General features: G+C 37.0%; 2 protein-coding genes and 1 non-coding gene across 3 annotated transcripts; 2 read left to right on the forward strand and 1 right to left on the reverse strand.

The window, feature by feature from the left end:
* The first annotated feature begins 4,199 nt into the window (after positions 1 to 4,199).
* LOC107788743 (uncharacterized) lies at positions 4,200 to 7,477 on the forward strand. Its single transcript, XM_075228137.1, has 3 exons — positions 4,200 to 4,795; positions 5,159 to 6,969; positions 7,299 to 7,477. Exons 1-2 carry the CDS (start codon positions 4,439 to 4,441, stop codon positions 5,618 to 5,620), a joined length of 819 nt encoding a protein of 272 aa, XP_075084238.1. The 5' UTR covers positions 4,200 to 4,438; the 3' UTR covers positions 5,621 to 6,969; positions 7,299 to 7,477.
* Positions 7,478 to 8,425: 948 nt separating this feature from the next.
* Positions 8,426 to 16,082, reverse strand: LOC107788744 (uncharacterized). Its single transcript, XM_016610447.2, has 2 exons — positions 15,813 to 16,082; positions 8,426 to 9,300 (listed from the first exon to the last, which is right to left on the reverse strand). Exons 1-2 carry the CDS (start codon positions 15,883 to 15,885, stop codon positions 8,648 to 8,650), a joined length of 726 nt encoding a protein of 241 aa, XP_016465933.1. The 5' UTR covers positions 15,886 to 16,082; the 3' UTR covers positions 8,426 to 8,647.
* TRNAP-AGG (transfer RNA proline (anticodon AGG)) lies at positions 16,032 to 16,103 on the forward strand. The gene has a single exon. It is a non-coding gene; the product is annotated as a tRNA-Pro (tRNA).
* Positions 16,104 to 16,601: the final 498 nt, after the last annotated feature.

The following is a 16,601-nucleotide window of genomic DNA, read 5'->3' on the forward strand; positions in this document are numbered from 1 at the left end:
ATCATGCATGATCAAATGCAGCGAACCAGGATGAATTACAAGTGGAGGCTGTTCTTTGCTAATACCCTAACGGCTTTTTTAACAGAGAGGGGAGTACTATGGGACAAGGAGAATGACGACATTGAGGCTAAAGCTCCAGGACCATATGATGTCACTCATGTTCTAGAGCCGAACAAGGGAAGGTCTTCTAAGCTCACCATCCAACAATTATTTGAACATATGCAAGCAGATATGCAAGAGAACAGGGCTGAGCTGATAGCAACTCGTGTCGAGTTGAGTGCCACCAGGGATGAGTTGAGACAGACTCGTGCAGATCTAAGCCGAGTTCAGACCGAGCAGGCCACGATGATGAAGGAGATCTCATTACTCCTCAGAGCTCTGGTTCAATGTGCAGGTACAGACATATCCCAGCTGATTGCATCATCCACTGCCGGACCATCCACTCCTGTTCCTCCCATAGTCACCGAGGCTCCACTCAACAGGCCTATTGAGGTCGCTGTAACACCTGATACAGAATCCGCACCAGTTGTTGATGATAGGAATGCTATGGATGCAGATGCTCCTCCACAGACTGCGGATGAGCCCTCCACCTTGACTTGAGGGAGTTCTTCTCACCCTACTTTACCTTGTTTGTGTGCGTTGGGGACAACGCACAGTCCTAAGTGTGGGGTGGGGGTGATTTATGTTTGATGTATGGATGAATGTACTAATATATTCACTGGATTAATGGCATAAAATAGCAGTAAATTCATCTATATGGAGTAATTATCAGTTTATCTAGTAATTTATTTATTTAAAAAAAAAAAAAAAAAAAAGAAGAGAAAAATCTGGAAAAAAAAAAGAAAGAAAAATATAAATGAATAAATTGTTATCTTGTTCTTGCTAGTGGGTATGAATTAAAGTAGTGCTTAAAGAAAAAGGGACTGTTTTGGGGGTGATATTGTTTGTGAAATTGAAGTGGTGTTGAAGAATTTGCGCTTAAAGTAATTTTGTGATGTATTAAAGTGCTTAGAAGGGTGAGTCACTATTCCTAAAATATATCCTACCTTTCCCTTAGCCCACATTACAACCATGAAAAAGTCCTAATTGATTTTAGATCGAGCGAGCTTACATTAGTAGAGATTTACATTAAGGGCAAGCATATGGTACCAACTACATGCATGTGACTTCTTTTGTGAGAGTGAGCGATTTTCTTTGTGAGCATGAGATTCGAATGTGTGGATTGATTCTACTCGCTCTTTTGTTCTTGTTGTGAGGGCACATGGTTTCACAAGGGATAGGTAACGTTATTAGACTTCTCTATGATGTTGGGTGTTCAAGCCATGAGTGCAATGTGACATTGAGTCGGTTTTTGAGGTTAGGATTGTTGTGAGCATGTTATCTTTGTTCGAATATTTTTAAAAGAATGGCTTAAGTAAAGCGAAGGGTATGTGATGCATAGCCTAGAGCCTAATGGTTGCAAATAACCACGGTCAGAGGTGCAGTGTGCTTTGAATGATAAGAGCTCAATTTTGTTTCGTCTACTATAGGATGGTTTGTTCGAGGACGAACAAAGGTTTAAGTGTGGGGTAGTGATGTTTGGCATATTTCGATATGTGTTGATATTACTTTGCCCATGTTTTAACCACTTTTTGATGTTATTCAATCTTTAAAACACCCAACATGGTGTAATTATTGGTTTGATGACTAATTAAGTTATGTGTGACGATTTAAGGTGTTCGGAGTGCAAAATATGAAGAAAAGGTGGTTTAGCCAGAGGAAGAAGGGTTGGATGCGTCGCATCCAACCTAGGAAAACATCATCCTGCATGCAACCTTAGCAGTGAAGTTGGGCCATAGCGTCCGCCATCGCGTGCGAAACTGGGAAGTAGAAGTGAAGCTGGATGCGTCGCGTCCACCATCGCATGCAAGCTGAGAAATAGAGGACAAGGTGGATGCGTCGCATCCACCTTCGCAGAAGAAAAATTGAAATGGAGGACAAGGTGGATGCGTCGCATCCACCTTAGCATCAATCCCTGAATCCGATTTGGACTAGGAATAGGAGAGCTTTGGCCCACGACTTTTGTACGCAATATATAAGCCAAAAACGCCTCCTTTAGGGGATCGAACATATTGGGAAGAGGGAAAAAGCCACGAAAAAGCTGTGGAGGCCGGAATTCATCAAGTTTCATCTTTCTCCTACCAAACTGAGTAATTTTTATGTTTCTTTGTATGATTTGTTTGGCTACCATGTCTATGTGGAGCTAAACTTCACGTTCTAGGGTTGTGGTTCTTTCATGACTATTGTTATTCGGATATTGATTTTGACTTCTTGATCATATTAGTTTATTTATTCAATCTTGCACTTAATTATTTAATTGCTTGGTCACCAATTGAATATTATCTACGAATCTAGAATTGAACTCGAAAGTGGGAATTCTATATTGCATATAGGATTGAGTAGGGCAAGTTCTTGAACTCGGGCATCGGGGAACGGATTCGTAGTTAGGATAGATATATACCTAATTGCCTTGCTTGGTTGATTTACAGGAATTATAAATGCGTTCTTGTTGATTCTAACTCCATAGACATATAGGCGTTAGGTTAGCTTGAATAGGCGAGTAAGAACTCGACAGATTCTTATGAGCATTAACCCTGTCAACCAATAAGCTAGATAAATTAGTCGGTCAATTCAATTGAAGAATACAATAGGATTGTTAGATAGCCCATAACCCTAGATCGTTTTCATTACATTGATATCAAAAAAATCGGCTCTTTCTCTGTTCAAAGTTTATTATTTATATTTTTCTTATTTAATTAGTTGGAATAAAATATTTTTAGATTTAATTCTTGTTTAGATAATAAGGATAGTCTAATTTAGTTAATAGTTAATTATAAGTCCTCGTGGGTTCGATATCCGACTTTTAGTCACTTTATTACTTGACGACCGCGTATACTTGCGTGAGTGTGTTTGGTCGCAACATTAGTCCCCTTGGTTATTGAGTTGTAACCTAAAAACTGCTCTTTGAAGTCAGTGGAGATTTGAAGAAAATCCTATTGGGTCGGTCGTGGTTTTTTACTCCCTTGAGCAAGGAAGTTTTCCCCGTAAAAATCTCTGTGTTGATTACTTTTCTACAATTATTCTTGTTTGAGTGTGTTGAACTAGTTCAAAGAACCAGGTTCTTTGAAAACGCGAAAATCGGGCAAGACACAATTCAACCCCCCTTCTTGTATCTAAGTGTAGTCTAAAGTAACAATTGGTATCATAGCAGATTCTTTCATAAGAGGCTAACACCTTGAAAGGATCTACATTGGCTGCACCACCAGATGCTTAAGAAGAACAATCAGCCGTTAGGTCACCACTGTTCAAAAAGAAATACTATGGACAGTGGAAGGAAAGGATGTGTGATTTCTTGGAAGGAAAAATATCTTAGTTTTATTGTATCTATTAATATCTTAGTTTTCATACTTTATGTTATAACAACTTATTGATTTGGCTAGTACTTGAAAAGTAAGTTATAAGTGTTTGACTCACTATCTTATGTTATCCAAATTTCAGATGTCAAGGATAAGAAGACGTTGGCGTAATGGATTTGGATATTCCTATGATCCCTTTTAATCTTTATTTTATAACGCACATCTCATCTGCGTTTACATTTGTGTTAGCAAAGTTTGTAATATACTTGCTTTATTAGAGAGCATATAATAATAATTATTATTATTATTATGTCTTAATCCTGAATAAGTTGGAATCAGTTATATAAATCTTCATAAATTATATTGCTTCATTTAAACTCATTTCACTCTGATAAAGACTGTCAAATAAGTATTTATTTTATATGGACAATTTGAAGTTTGAAAACAAGCTAGTTTGAGGACTGAGGAGTATTTATTTCAACTGAAATAATGGCTTGGATTTGGTTTTGGATACAGTGGTTTGAGGAATCTATTTTGTGTTTATTGTTTTGTTTTGTTAAAAAAAAATAATAGTTTAGATGTGTTTGGACAATAAAAGAGCAAAAACAAAAAGATATACCTTCTTAGACAAATAGAACCAAATTTGACATTCCCTCCCAAGACGTGTGCATTGACTTGAGAATAACAACATAGTCTAAACTTTTGAATTGATTACTAATTTGGTAAGAACGCAGTTGTAGTTGCTTGACTTTTCCCTCTATAGTGAAAGGGATTTGTGCGTTAATTAGCTTTCAATCAAAATTTCAACGGCAAGACTCTGTGTAAGGACTTGAAAATTCAAAGAAAAGCGTGTATGCTCAAAAATGTTTGTATTATTCTTGAAACTAAGTATTAGACATGACAACTTCTCATAGTACCTTCCTTCTACATTTGATACTTCTTTTTTCAGTTTCATTAAGAATCACATCATCAACAAGAACTGAAGCTGAAGGTCTTGTCAAATGGAAGATTAACTTATCTTCTACTACTTCTTTCTTGGATTCATGGTCCATTTCCAATCTCGGAACTTCTGCAATTGGACATCTATTGTCTGCAATCCTGGCGGAGCAATTTCCGAGATTAATCTTTCTGGTGCAGGCCTCTCAGGCTCTCTTGATCAGCTTGACTTCACTTTGTTTCCGAGTCTCATGAGTTTTAATCTCAATAGCAACAACTTCAGTGGATCGATACCATCGAATATTGGCAATGCCTCTATGCTCACTTTCTTGGACCTGAGCAACAATTTCTTGGTTGGTGTCATACCAAAAGAGATTGGAAAGTTAACACAACTTGAACATCTCAGTTTTTATAACAACAATATCGTTGGTGTTATTCCCTATCAAATTAGCAATCTTCAGAAGGTATGGCACTTGGATCTTGGATAAAATTACTTAGAAAATCCTGATTGGTCTAAAATGCAGAATATGCTTGAGTACCTCAATCTCTCATATAATTCTTTTCAAGGTTCATTGTCACCAAATTTTTCCAAGTTGTCCAAGTTAAAAGAACTTCAGCTTGGCACCAACATGTTTTCTGGATTAATTCCTGATGAAATTGGTTCGATCACCAGTCTTGAAGTTTTTGTACTTTTCAACAATTCATTTCAAGGAAAGATTCCATCTGAAATTAGTCAGTTGAAAAGCCTCAAATTTCTTTACCTCTTTCATAACAATTTCACTGGTTCCATTCCCTATCTGATTGGAAACTTGCAAAACTTGTTGCAGCTAGATGTCTTTGACAACCAGCTTTCAGGCACAATACCTCCAACCATTGGAAACCTGACCAATCTAACAATGTTGCATCTTTTCCAGAACAATCTCAGTGGAATCATTCCTCCTGAGATTGGCAACTTGACATCTCTTCAAACCCTCGACATCAACAACAACAGCCTTAGTGGAGAGCTGCCGGACAGCATTTCTGACCTCAGTAGTCTGATGCTTTTTTTTGTATATAACAATAATATCTCAGGCAGTGTCCCAAAGGACTTTGGAAAGAACAGTCCTCAATTGTCCACTGTCAGCTTTTCAAATAACAGCTTCACTGGTGAACTACCTCCTGGATTATGTAGCCATTTTGCTCTTGAGGAGTTGACAATAAATGAGAACAAATTCAGTGGGAAATTACCAGATTGCCTGAAGAATTGCAGAGAGTTAAAAAGAATTAGGCTTGACGGGAACAAATTATAGGGTAATCTTGCAGAGGCATTTGGAGTGCACCCGAATCTTCTTATCCTTTCTCTTAGTGACAACCACTTTTCAGGTGAACTTTCACCTGACTGGTGGAAATGTGAAAATCTCACAGTACTAAGAATGGATGGAAACAAAATTACCAGTGTCATCCCTTTGTCTATTTGCAATTTGACATCACTGCAAACTCTAGTTTTAGCAAGAAACAATTTGAGGGGAGCAATTCCGCAATGTTTGGGTAATATCAGCGGCCTCCACATTTTGGATATGCACCACAACAATCTTTTCGGGACTCTTCCAACAACTTTTAGCATTGGAAGTTTACTCAAAAGCTTCAACTTGCGTGGCAATGAACTAGAGGGGAGAATTCCCCGATCTTTGGCTAATTGCAAACAGTTGCAAGTTCTTGATTTAGGAGATAATTACCTCACTGACACATTCCCGATGTGGTTGGGAACTCTTCCAAACCTGAAAGTTTTAAGCTTGAGATCAAATAAATTGCATGGGGCAATTAGAACTTCAAGGATTGAAAACTTTTCTGAGCTTCGAATCATAGATCTCTCTCACAATGCCTTCACGGAAAACTTACCAACGAGTCTGTTTCAGCAATTGAAAGCAATGAGGACAATTGATCAAACATTGAAGGAACCAAGATATCTTGGAGATAGGTATTACCAAGATTCTGTAACAATTGTAACCAAGGGACGAAAGCTTGAACTTGTTAGAATTTTGACAGTTTACACTGCTATTGATCTTTCAAGCAACAGATTTGAAGGACATATTCCAAGTATTATGGTAGATCTCGTTGCACTTCGCGTGTTAAATTTATCTCATAATGGAATGCAAGATCATATACCACCATCACTTGAAAATTTATCTGTGGTCGAATCATTGGACCTCTCATTTAACAAGCTTTTAGGAGAGATATCACAACAACTTGCTTCTCTTACGTCTCTTGCATTCTTAAATCTCTCCCACAATCATCTCATAGGATGCATTCCTCAAGGAAATCAACTTGATACCTTTGAGAAAAACTCATATGAAGGTAATAATGGGTTACATGGATTCCCACTTTCGTAAGGTTGTGGCAAAGATCGGGTGTCAGAGATAAATTATACTTTATCTGTGTTAGATGATCAAGAAAGCAATTATGAATTTCTCATTGAATTTTTTAAAGCTGCTCTTATGGATTATGGAAGTGGACTATGTATCGGATTATCCATAGTATATTTCATGATTTCAACTGGAAATATGAAATGGCTTGTAAGAATCATTGAAGAGCTGGAACACAAAATTATTATGCGAAAGGGGAAACAAGCACCGAGGAAGATTTGATTTCAGAACTTCAGGTATTCAAGTTAAGCTTTACGCCGAGTTTTTAGCTCATTTTAACTATTATAATATCTTAGTTTTCATACTTTTTGTTATAACAACTTATCAATCCTCTACTAATTAAGCAAACTCTTTCTTTCCAATAATTTTAATCAGTCGAAGATTTTGAAAAGGATTAGCTTTAATTGATGCTTTAAGCTAGTAAAAACTTAACTATAACATACGACGGAGGGGGGATCATGTAAACAAAATTTGAAATCTATACCACATTTAGTTGTCACAGTAGAGGGGCTTATAAGTAATTTACAAGTGTTTGACTCAGTCTTTTATTTTATCCAACTTTCAGATGTCAAGGATAAGAAGAGGTTGAAGTAATGGATTTGGCTATTCCTGCGTTCACTTCTATTCTTTATTTTGTAAAAAACATGCATCTCATCTGCGTTTCCATTTGTGTTCTTCTCTTTGCCAGCTTGGGCAAAGCTTGTAATATTACTTGCTTTATTATCTTTTACATATTTTCAATTTTGAATGTCTCTCTACATAATCTTAAAGGGAAGACAATAGCTCCAAACTATTTAACATCAAAGAACTTTGAAGATCAGGGACTTCTATACCGAGGGAAAGAATTTTGAGATTCTTATTGATTGAGAATAACAACATTTTCTATGAGAGCATATTTCACTAGTCAAATTTGAGAGAACTTTATCAGGCAATTATCAACTTACAGGTTATTTTCCAAAGACCAAATGGAATAGCAGTGCATCTCTCGTGAATTTTTCTGGTAATTTGCCTGAATCTCTTGGCTATCTAATTTCACTGCATCATTATTCTCTTAGTGATTTGCAATCTCTTGGGGCATTTGAGAAATGGAGCCTGTACATTTGGGATGGCTATGAGTTGTCAAAGAGAGTAGGTGCAGTTAATCGACCTTCAAGAATTAGCATTTTAGTCATGTTGGCAAAAAAAATCTTTTTCTTGTCTTAAGCACGTTGGAGTAATTTTGGTGTATAAATATCAAACTTGAGAGGGGATGTCGCACAAAAATTAAAGCACCTATTCGCTATTTGTTAAGAGGTTTCACTCTTATTTGAGAGTAAATTTTAGCGATGACATCTGAGGATTCTACTGAATCATGACCCTCTTTTGAGGGGGAAATTTGGTGAATTTGTAATAGATTTGTATTTGGATGCCTTCTGCAAATTCACCACTATGATAGGGGACGATCACTTTACTTACAAGAACAGTGGAATAAATCAACCAAAATGGATAATGAACTCCACAACTTTACCGAAAGGACAAGTACAGTGATTGTTATTCACAAAATGCGCTTTCTGCACAAGTTGGTGAAAAGCAGCAGAATTGAAATGACTTTAATGTTTCTTCTTCCCTGAGAGCGTTTTGACAGAGTTCGTGAATCAGCCAGCAGCTACTGGCAGAAATCCTTCACGGTTAACTATCTAAATACATTCTGCATTCTGGCAAGGCATATATATTTGAATAAATTATTTGATGTTTCAAACAGACTGTGTCCACCGCGCTTCACCCACCCTCTCTTTTCTAGCACTAACAAAAAAGAAATACGAAAGAAAAGCAGGATACTGGTTACATATCCAAGCATTGACACTGCTCATCCAAAATGTTATACAATACCTTTAACAAGCTAAACTTCCAATTATTCCCGCAAGGAAGTTTCCATCACAAGTTCTTGAAAGCTGATTCATAAGTCGGTTTCTGTGGTGTCAACTTTGCCAACAGTGCTTTATTGTGGCAATGCTCAGTATCAACGAAATAGAAGTTTCCATCGGCTTTGAATGTCACGAAGGGTCTGTTTGTCTGAGGTGGCTTGATATCTGCAAACTTAATGGTCTTGGGAATAAAAGTTGCCAACCAAGACATCATCTCCACTTCAAAGGTATCTGAACCTGGCTTCCACTTGAGTTTGTGAATGTAAGGGCTTACAAACCAGTGAAGGGCAGCAGTAGTAGTTGCACTTATAAATATAACAGAAGATGCAACAGCACCCTTCAGTATCACGTTCATGTCAGGAGATGTCATGAAAGTAATGACAGGACCTAAAGATACAGAGAGGCAACAGGTTGAAAGGGAAAGAAGCTTCACTTTCTTGATAGTGCTTGAGATGGGACCATAGTAGACAATACCAGAGTCCTTTTCATCATTCCCGTCTTCTACCCCTTTACGAGGACCAATACTGATCTTGCTGTCTCCTTGTGATGCAGAGGATTGAGCTAGCCATCTTTTATGGACCGCAGCTAGCTGTGTCACATAACTAGTTTCAGTTCTAGCACCATAGACCTGTGACCAGATTCCAGGTCTGCCCAAACGACTAGCTGAAAAGGTCATGTGTGCCAGGAAGCAGCAGATTTAGTATAATCATCAGGAATTAGCCACTTAAAAGATGCAATTAGGCTAGTTAAGAAAGACTTAGCAACAGGAAAAAAGAGTAATTAAAATTGAAGGTGAAAAGGGGGTTCCTTCTAAACATGTTCCAAAATGTTGTCAATCTCCAAAAAAAGGCAAAATAGCCTAAATGGCACTTATACTTGTGCCACTTTGTCATGCCGGTCCCCAAACTTATCATTTTGCCAATTGAACACTTACACTCGTTCAAAACTAATTTTCTAAATCCCTCTGACCATTGACCGAGCTTATGTGGCATTGACATAGCTGAGGTGGACAAATTATGTGTAACACACGCGTGTAAAGAGAGTGATACTAGTGATTTTGATTAAAAATGAATTAAACTAAAAAAAAAAGTAAAGTTAATAAGTTAATCGAAATTACCACCCTCCCCCTCCCAATTTTCTTCTCTTTCTAAGTTTCTCCCACCTTTCTTCTCGCCCCCAATCCCTCTTTTCCCCTCCACACTACTGTAAACAATGAATAGCCTTCAAAATCACAAAATCAGGCAGAAATATACTATTTTTCTCTATTTCTTTAACAAAAGAATCTTTTACATTTCTTATTTCTTTTTTTGTTTAATCAAAACCCAACTGATTGGGGTTCCGGTGAGTTTCGTTCCTCTTACGACGCTGCTCCAGTGTCCTAGTTGTGGTAGTAGCGTCACTGATTCCGACGACTCTTTAGGTTGACGAACGGATCTGTTTTGGTTATTGTTGTTGTGTTTCGCTATTTGGATCTTTATTCGGATTTTGGAGAGGCGATTCAAAGGCTTGTTTGTTGAGAATTTTCGAAATTCCATTGCTGGTCTTGCGAAGAACGAATCTAGTGGTTTGAAACCTTAAGTTGTTGCTTACCTAGTACTACTAAAACTCAACAGGGTATTGAAATTTAGACTTGAAAATGCGATAAACATTTGTGTTGGGGATCAAAACCCGAGGGGCAAGCAGAGACGCCATTAAAGCTCGCTTGAAGCTTCTGGGTATATTCAGATTTAGAATTATTTTTTGGTAACCTTCTGTCATAAGCGTTTATTATACACGATTTAAACGAGTGTAAGTGTTCAATTGGCAAAATGATAAGTTTGGGGACCGGCATGACAAAGTGACACAAGTATAAGTGTCATTTAGGCTATTCTGCCCCAAAAAAATGGTTCCTTTTGTTCTAAAAGGATGCTTCACATACGAGCTCATTTGCAGCAGATTAACACCATACACTTCTCTTATTATTTTAAAGTAATGCATAGAACACACAGAAAAATTCCGTCGTCTAAAACACATATTCCATAGAATATATGGGAGGGAATAAAATCTAAGTATGAGTTCATCAATATGGTATGGCTGGTTTGCACCATTCTTTCCATAGAAACAGTTTTAGCCTACATAAAATGTTCAGAATGGATAGCCTTCAAAATCACAAAATCAGGCAGAAATATACTATTTTTCTCTATTTCTTTAACAAAAGCATCTTTTACATTTCTTATTTCTTTTTTTGTTTAATCAAAACCCAACTGATTATAGTTCCGGTGAGTTTCGTTCCTCTTACGACGCTGCTCCAGTGTCCTAGTTGTGGTAGTAGCGTCACTGATTCCGACGACTCTTTAGGTTGACGAACGGATCTGTTTTGGTTATTGTTGTTGTGTTTCGCTATTTGGATTTTTATTCGGATTTTGGAGAGGCGATTCAAAGGCTTGTTTGTTAAGAATTTTCGAAATTCCATTGCTGGTCTTGCGAAGAACGAATCTAGTGGTTTGAAACCTCAAGTTGTTGCTTACCTAGTACTACTAAAACTCAACTGGGTATTGAAATTTAGACTTGAAAATGCGATAAACATTTGTGTTGAGGATCAAAACCCGAGGGACAAGCAGAGACGCCATTAAAGCTCGCTTGAAGCTTCTGGGTATATTCAGATTTAGAATTATTTTTTGGTAACCTCCTGTCATAAGCGTTTATTATACACGATTTGAACGAGTGTAAGTGTTCAATTGGCAAAATGATAAGTTTGGGGACCGGCATGACAAAGTGACACAAGTATAAGTGTCATTTAGGCTATTCTGCCCCAAAAAAATGGTTCCTTTTGTTCTAAAAGGATGCTTCACATACGAGTTCATTTGCAGCAAATTAACACCATACACTTCTCTTAGTATTTTAAAGTAATGCCTAGAACACACAGAAAAATTCCGCCGTCTAAAACACATATGCCATAGAATATATGGGAGAGAATAAAATCTAAGTATGAGTTCATCAATATGGTATGGCTGGTTTGCACCATTCTTTCCATAGAAACAGTTTTAGCCTACATAAAATGTTCAGATGTTACTTCTAGTGTGGTTGATCTGATCTTGGTTAAAAATGGATAATTCCACGATATAGAAGGTTGAAAATAGCAAATAAGGCATTAAAGACGCTGCCAGGCATTATTTACGTGATTTCGTCATAAGGAAAAGTCAGAAACTAAGTTCAAGCTGTCAAAACCCTGACACCTGAGAATATCGTTTTTCTTTTCCGTCTCCTATATTTATTTTTTTTGTGGGGGAGGGGGGGTTTATGTTCAATATAGCTGATAATGAAGACCAATATTTACCACTTCTGTCATCATTTACTATAAAAAGAAGCAAGAAAAAGAAAAAACACATTTCTATTCTGAGATTGCACCAGGTGACTGCCACTTTGATTGCACTTTGATTTTTATTTTTTTTTGGGGGGGGGGGGGGGAGGTATTATGCTGCGATATGATAGAAAGTTTACTGAGCAAGTGGTGACTCATGAAAGACTAAACAATGTTGGTTTTGATACTGATATTCATAACAGCCCTGAATAAGTCCAATCTTATGGATAGCAGAAAGAAAAAACATCAGAGAATGAACACCGACAAGAATAGAATCCTGTTGCCAAGTGCAAGTTCAAAATCAACCCCTCATCTTATGTGAGGAGTTGCCTGGGATGCCCAAGTCTCAGACTAAAGCTTTGGAGGCCTCTTCAAAGAAGCTTGGTATTTCCTTTGTTGGTAACTCTGGTTCTTGATGTATGGAGAGTGGAGACGCACAGGGGATTTCAATAACAGAAATAACAAGGAAAATCTCTTGATTGACAACTACGGCATGTATGAGGCGGTATATGTAAGATGAAATTTCACTCTGTGGAGGCGCTCTATCGTGCATAAGGTCACTGGTAATACACCTCCCACCCCCACCCCCAAAAATTCAAAAACTTCTACTGCTCTACCTATCAATTGTGTGCGTGCTCCCAGTGCTATGGTAATTGGTAAGAGGAACCTTCTAAGGCAACAGGATTCTTTTGCAACTTCTGAGTATATTAAGTTCTGTGTATTAAACCAGAGTGGTTTATGAAGCAATTACAGCTTTCTCCATGAATTTGAAAAAGATATGTGCAGTTTTACTTTTTAAAGCGAAAGCACAAAAAAGCAACACGCTTTTGACGGAATTAAAGTGAAAAGCAAAAGGTGAAAGGAAAATTACCTGAAATATATGAACCTAGTACTTAAAACATCAAATTGCATTTAACATTACTAATTTAAGCACACGGTATACGTCAATAACAATATTGATCCAACAACTCGAATTAAACATCATTAGATCTGATTTCTTTTTAAAAATTTTGGGTAACCGGGCAAGTGTCAATGGGACACACTTCGAAACCCGGTGGATTATAGGTCCGCCGCTCTACCCTTTTCCACTTAAACACCAGGTTTTTGTTTGAGGTGAGCTTTTGTCTGAGGCCCAATAATCTTGATTTCAACAAGCCATTGAAAGATAACTTCAACCGTTAAATTAATTTATACATTTTCAAGTTATCAACTGTGAAAAAGAATTCATTTGCAGCGTTTAGTTTCATATTTAATTGTTTTAACTACTATACCAAGAGAGTAGAAGTGAATAAAAGAGAAACTCAAATTCAGAAATGGAAGAGAAGAGACTCACACACTGAAAGAAGAAGAAAGAGACCGAATCTGAAGAAAAAGAAGAAATAAGTAAATCAGAAAGTAGACAAGAGAAAAAAATTAGTAGAAAAGAAGCACTACAAGATCGAAAAGAAGAAACGACATGGACAACAAAGAGGAAGTTGAAGCGTATATGAAGAACAGCCCTAGTACTCGAACAGTATACAGACCCTTTTTTCCTTCCTTTTTCTCCTTTTTCTTTTCATCTTTTAAAGTGGCATCGAAAGAACCACCGCTTCTCGTCGGGATCGCATCACTTCGCCTATGAAGGGAGAACCCTCACTTCACATAAATGTGTTGCTTTACACAAAGAAACAATGGCTTTTAATAACAGGGAAACAGCTTGTCAATTTTTTTGGAGGAAAATTTAATCACATTTAAAAACATCAAGTGATAAATGAACAAAGAAAAAGGCTGCATATCAAGTTTCCATAGAACAAAATACTTAAGTTATTTTGCAAACTCAGAATGAAAACAGTTACATTAGAATCGCATGTTATATGGAGTAAAACTGGGGTCTATGCTACACCCAAGACTTTGAACCCAGATGTTTCGCTGCCCTTTATTCAGAAAATGCTTCTTTTCTTTTCTTTTTCTTTTTTTTTGGGGGGGGGGCTAATAAATGATGCCCATTTTTGTATGGAATCTAGGCTTCCTAGGTCTAGCTTACTCGTGAGTGCAAAGCCTTTTGAATCTATTAAAACTTGCTTCCAACAGGAAACAGAGTACTTTATGTTACCTGGGGAGGCCCTGGGTCAGAGCTTTGAACATCTTGACACAGTGAAGTATACGAACTTATACCATGGAGATAATTAATCTCCACGAAAGCCTACTGAGTTCCTATGACAGAACTCATAGGCATTGAGGCGCACACCTTAATACCTTAATGCTTATATTGAAACGTCGACTACGTGATGTGAAGCCTTAATGTGAGGCCCTTAACCTGCAGCACCGAGTTTCAGGTCTTAAGCAGGCTTTTAACAACATTGTCTATACCTATTACCTTACGTCATCTTCTCCATTCTTCTTAACCAACCACCATATCTAAATCCTTTAAGACTCCAGAGGACATCAAAAGTAGGCCAAAGATCATCTTTTTTGTTTACCAATCCACATTTCTAAGGAAAACAAAAGTCAATCCCAGAAAAATTCTTTCTCTGTTTATAACTCTTACTAGAATATCATCTATCTATCTATGACCTGACCAAAAAATCCCAGAAGAAGAACTATGGAACCTTTGCTGTCTTGCAGTTCTGAGTGGGCATTGCAAGACTTGCTCCGAGGCTTTAATAAGATTTAACAGAGTAAGAGAATATTTACTCTTACTTAACAAACTTCTAAATAGTGATCGGACAGCAGGAGATTCGCTAAATAAAAAGCCACGAAACATAATGCTGAACTAGTCCAAGAGTCACAAGATCCATTGCAAGTCAAACTGGAGAAAGGTGCTCCTGACCCAGCAGAACCAAAAGCTAATTGGTCAAGAATAGAAGAAAACCAAGATGAAGAAAAAAAAAGAACAAAAGCCAGATAAACAGAAAAAAGATGAAAAGCCACACCCTCGGGAATATGCTATTGGATGGATTGATCCAGACACATCTCACTAAGAAAGTTTTAGCTATTCTCTACATCAGAACTCTACAAGTGAATCCCAGAACTTTGACTACTAGTCCTTAATTAATGTTATAGACCATTTCTATGGATTTGTCCAGAGGAGCTTGTTGAGGACTACTAGTGCAAATCATATGGTCCAAAGAGTACAGTATCTTTAAAGTAGTGGTTCCTACAGGCATGTGAAGAATTTCTCTTCTGCTTAGTACAATGAAAGCAGATGTTAATATATGTCGTAAGATAGTCATCCATTTACCCATAAAAGGAAGCTCTATGTATTGGGGAAGGCGAAAACCGAATAACACGCTCATCATTCCTTATTATATCCTCTCATGGCTTTCTATATCTTTCCTCTTCAAATACGTCTTATAACAAGTTATCCAGGAAATCTATATGAAGTCACGGCCCATGGGTATGATGTATGCTTGTCTCTTAATGAAAATTTTGTGTATAAGAAAGCGTCAATTTGTGCTTGCATTGCTCATTTATGACGATCCTCGTGATTAGTTTAATTACAGTATGCTTTGATACTGTAAAGGCACAAAAGATAGTTTTAGGGTTTGTAGTTCTTCTAACAGATTTGATAAGTACTTCAAATTTCACCTCAATTAACTATTTTTTCTTCTTTCACAAAATCATTTCACCTCAAAAAATTATATGTAGGAGTACCGGCATCGAATGTAGTTAAAAGCTCTGGAACAAACTGGATAAACCAACTAAATGAGTTTACATTCATAGATCACAAAATTGAGTGAACGGAGAAGTGCTACTTGAATCTATTTCATATCTAAGCGACCAACTAGGTCATCAGACAGAAAAATTAATGAAAGGGAAAAATAATACAGAAATGAAAGAGAAGGACGAAAATAACCTGAGTGCAGGTGCCTGGACTTGAGATGGGGAGCCTGAGACCGAACCAAATGAAGAAGTGCTCCTCTCGCCATTGTCTTTTACAGCTTTGGTTTTTGATTCACGACTACTGGGGATCTCAACCCCTTCTTATGAGGGTTTTGAGCTTTGGTTGCTAGGTCTTCTAGGGGTTTAACTTAACTAATGGAATAAAAGTATTTAAACTGGAACATCTACAAATGGGCATTTGGTCTAGTGGTATGATTCTCGCTTAGGGTGCGAGAGGTCCCGAGTTCAGTTCTCGGAATGCCCCTTTCTGCATTGTGTTTTTTAATCTTGTTTTGGATAGATTGGAAGAAAAAAATTAAAGTTTTTATTCTTCCAAATTTCAGTTTCTGAAAATAAAAATTGTATTATTTTTGTCATATACTCGTTTAGTTACTTTATGGTAAAGTTTCACAGTTTTGTTTTCCAAGCACTTATTTTTTATAGATGTCGTGATTTCCCAAACTTCTTCTCAAGTTTAGAAGTTGAAAAACAAAACATTTAAAATTTTATTTTTAAAAATTTTAATTTCTGAAAATAAAAAATGTATTATTTATCATATACTCCTTGTTTAGTTACTTTATAGTAGAGTTTCACAACTTTGTTTAGGTTTGTCGCTTCTTTCGGAGTTTTCTGTTTTTCTCTCTCTTTTTCTTTTTTTCCTTTTTTGGCTAATTGAAGTCTAAACTAAATGTTGAAAGAAATTAAAAATTCACTAAAACTATATTTCTTCTATTCTTCTCCTCATGACTATCAGCTAAAGGGC

This window comes from Nicotiana tabacum, chromosome 13 (assembly GCF_000715075.1).
Source record: "Nicotiana tabacum cultivar K326 chromosome 13, ASM71507v2, whole genome shotgun sequence".
Classification (NCBI taxonomy): domain Eukaryota; kingdom Viridiplantae; phylum Streptophyta; class Magnoliopsida; order Solanales; family Solanaceae; genus Nicotiana; species Nicotiana tabacum.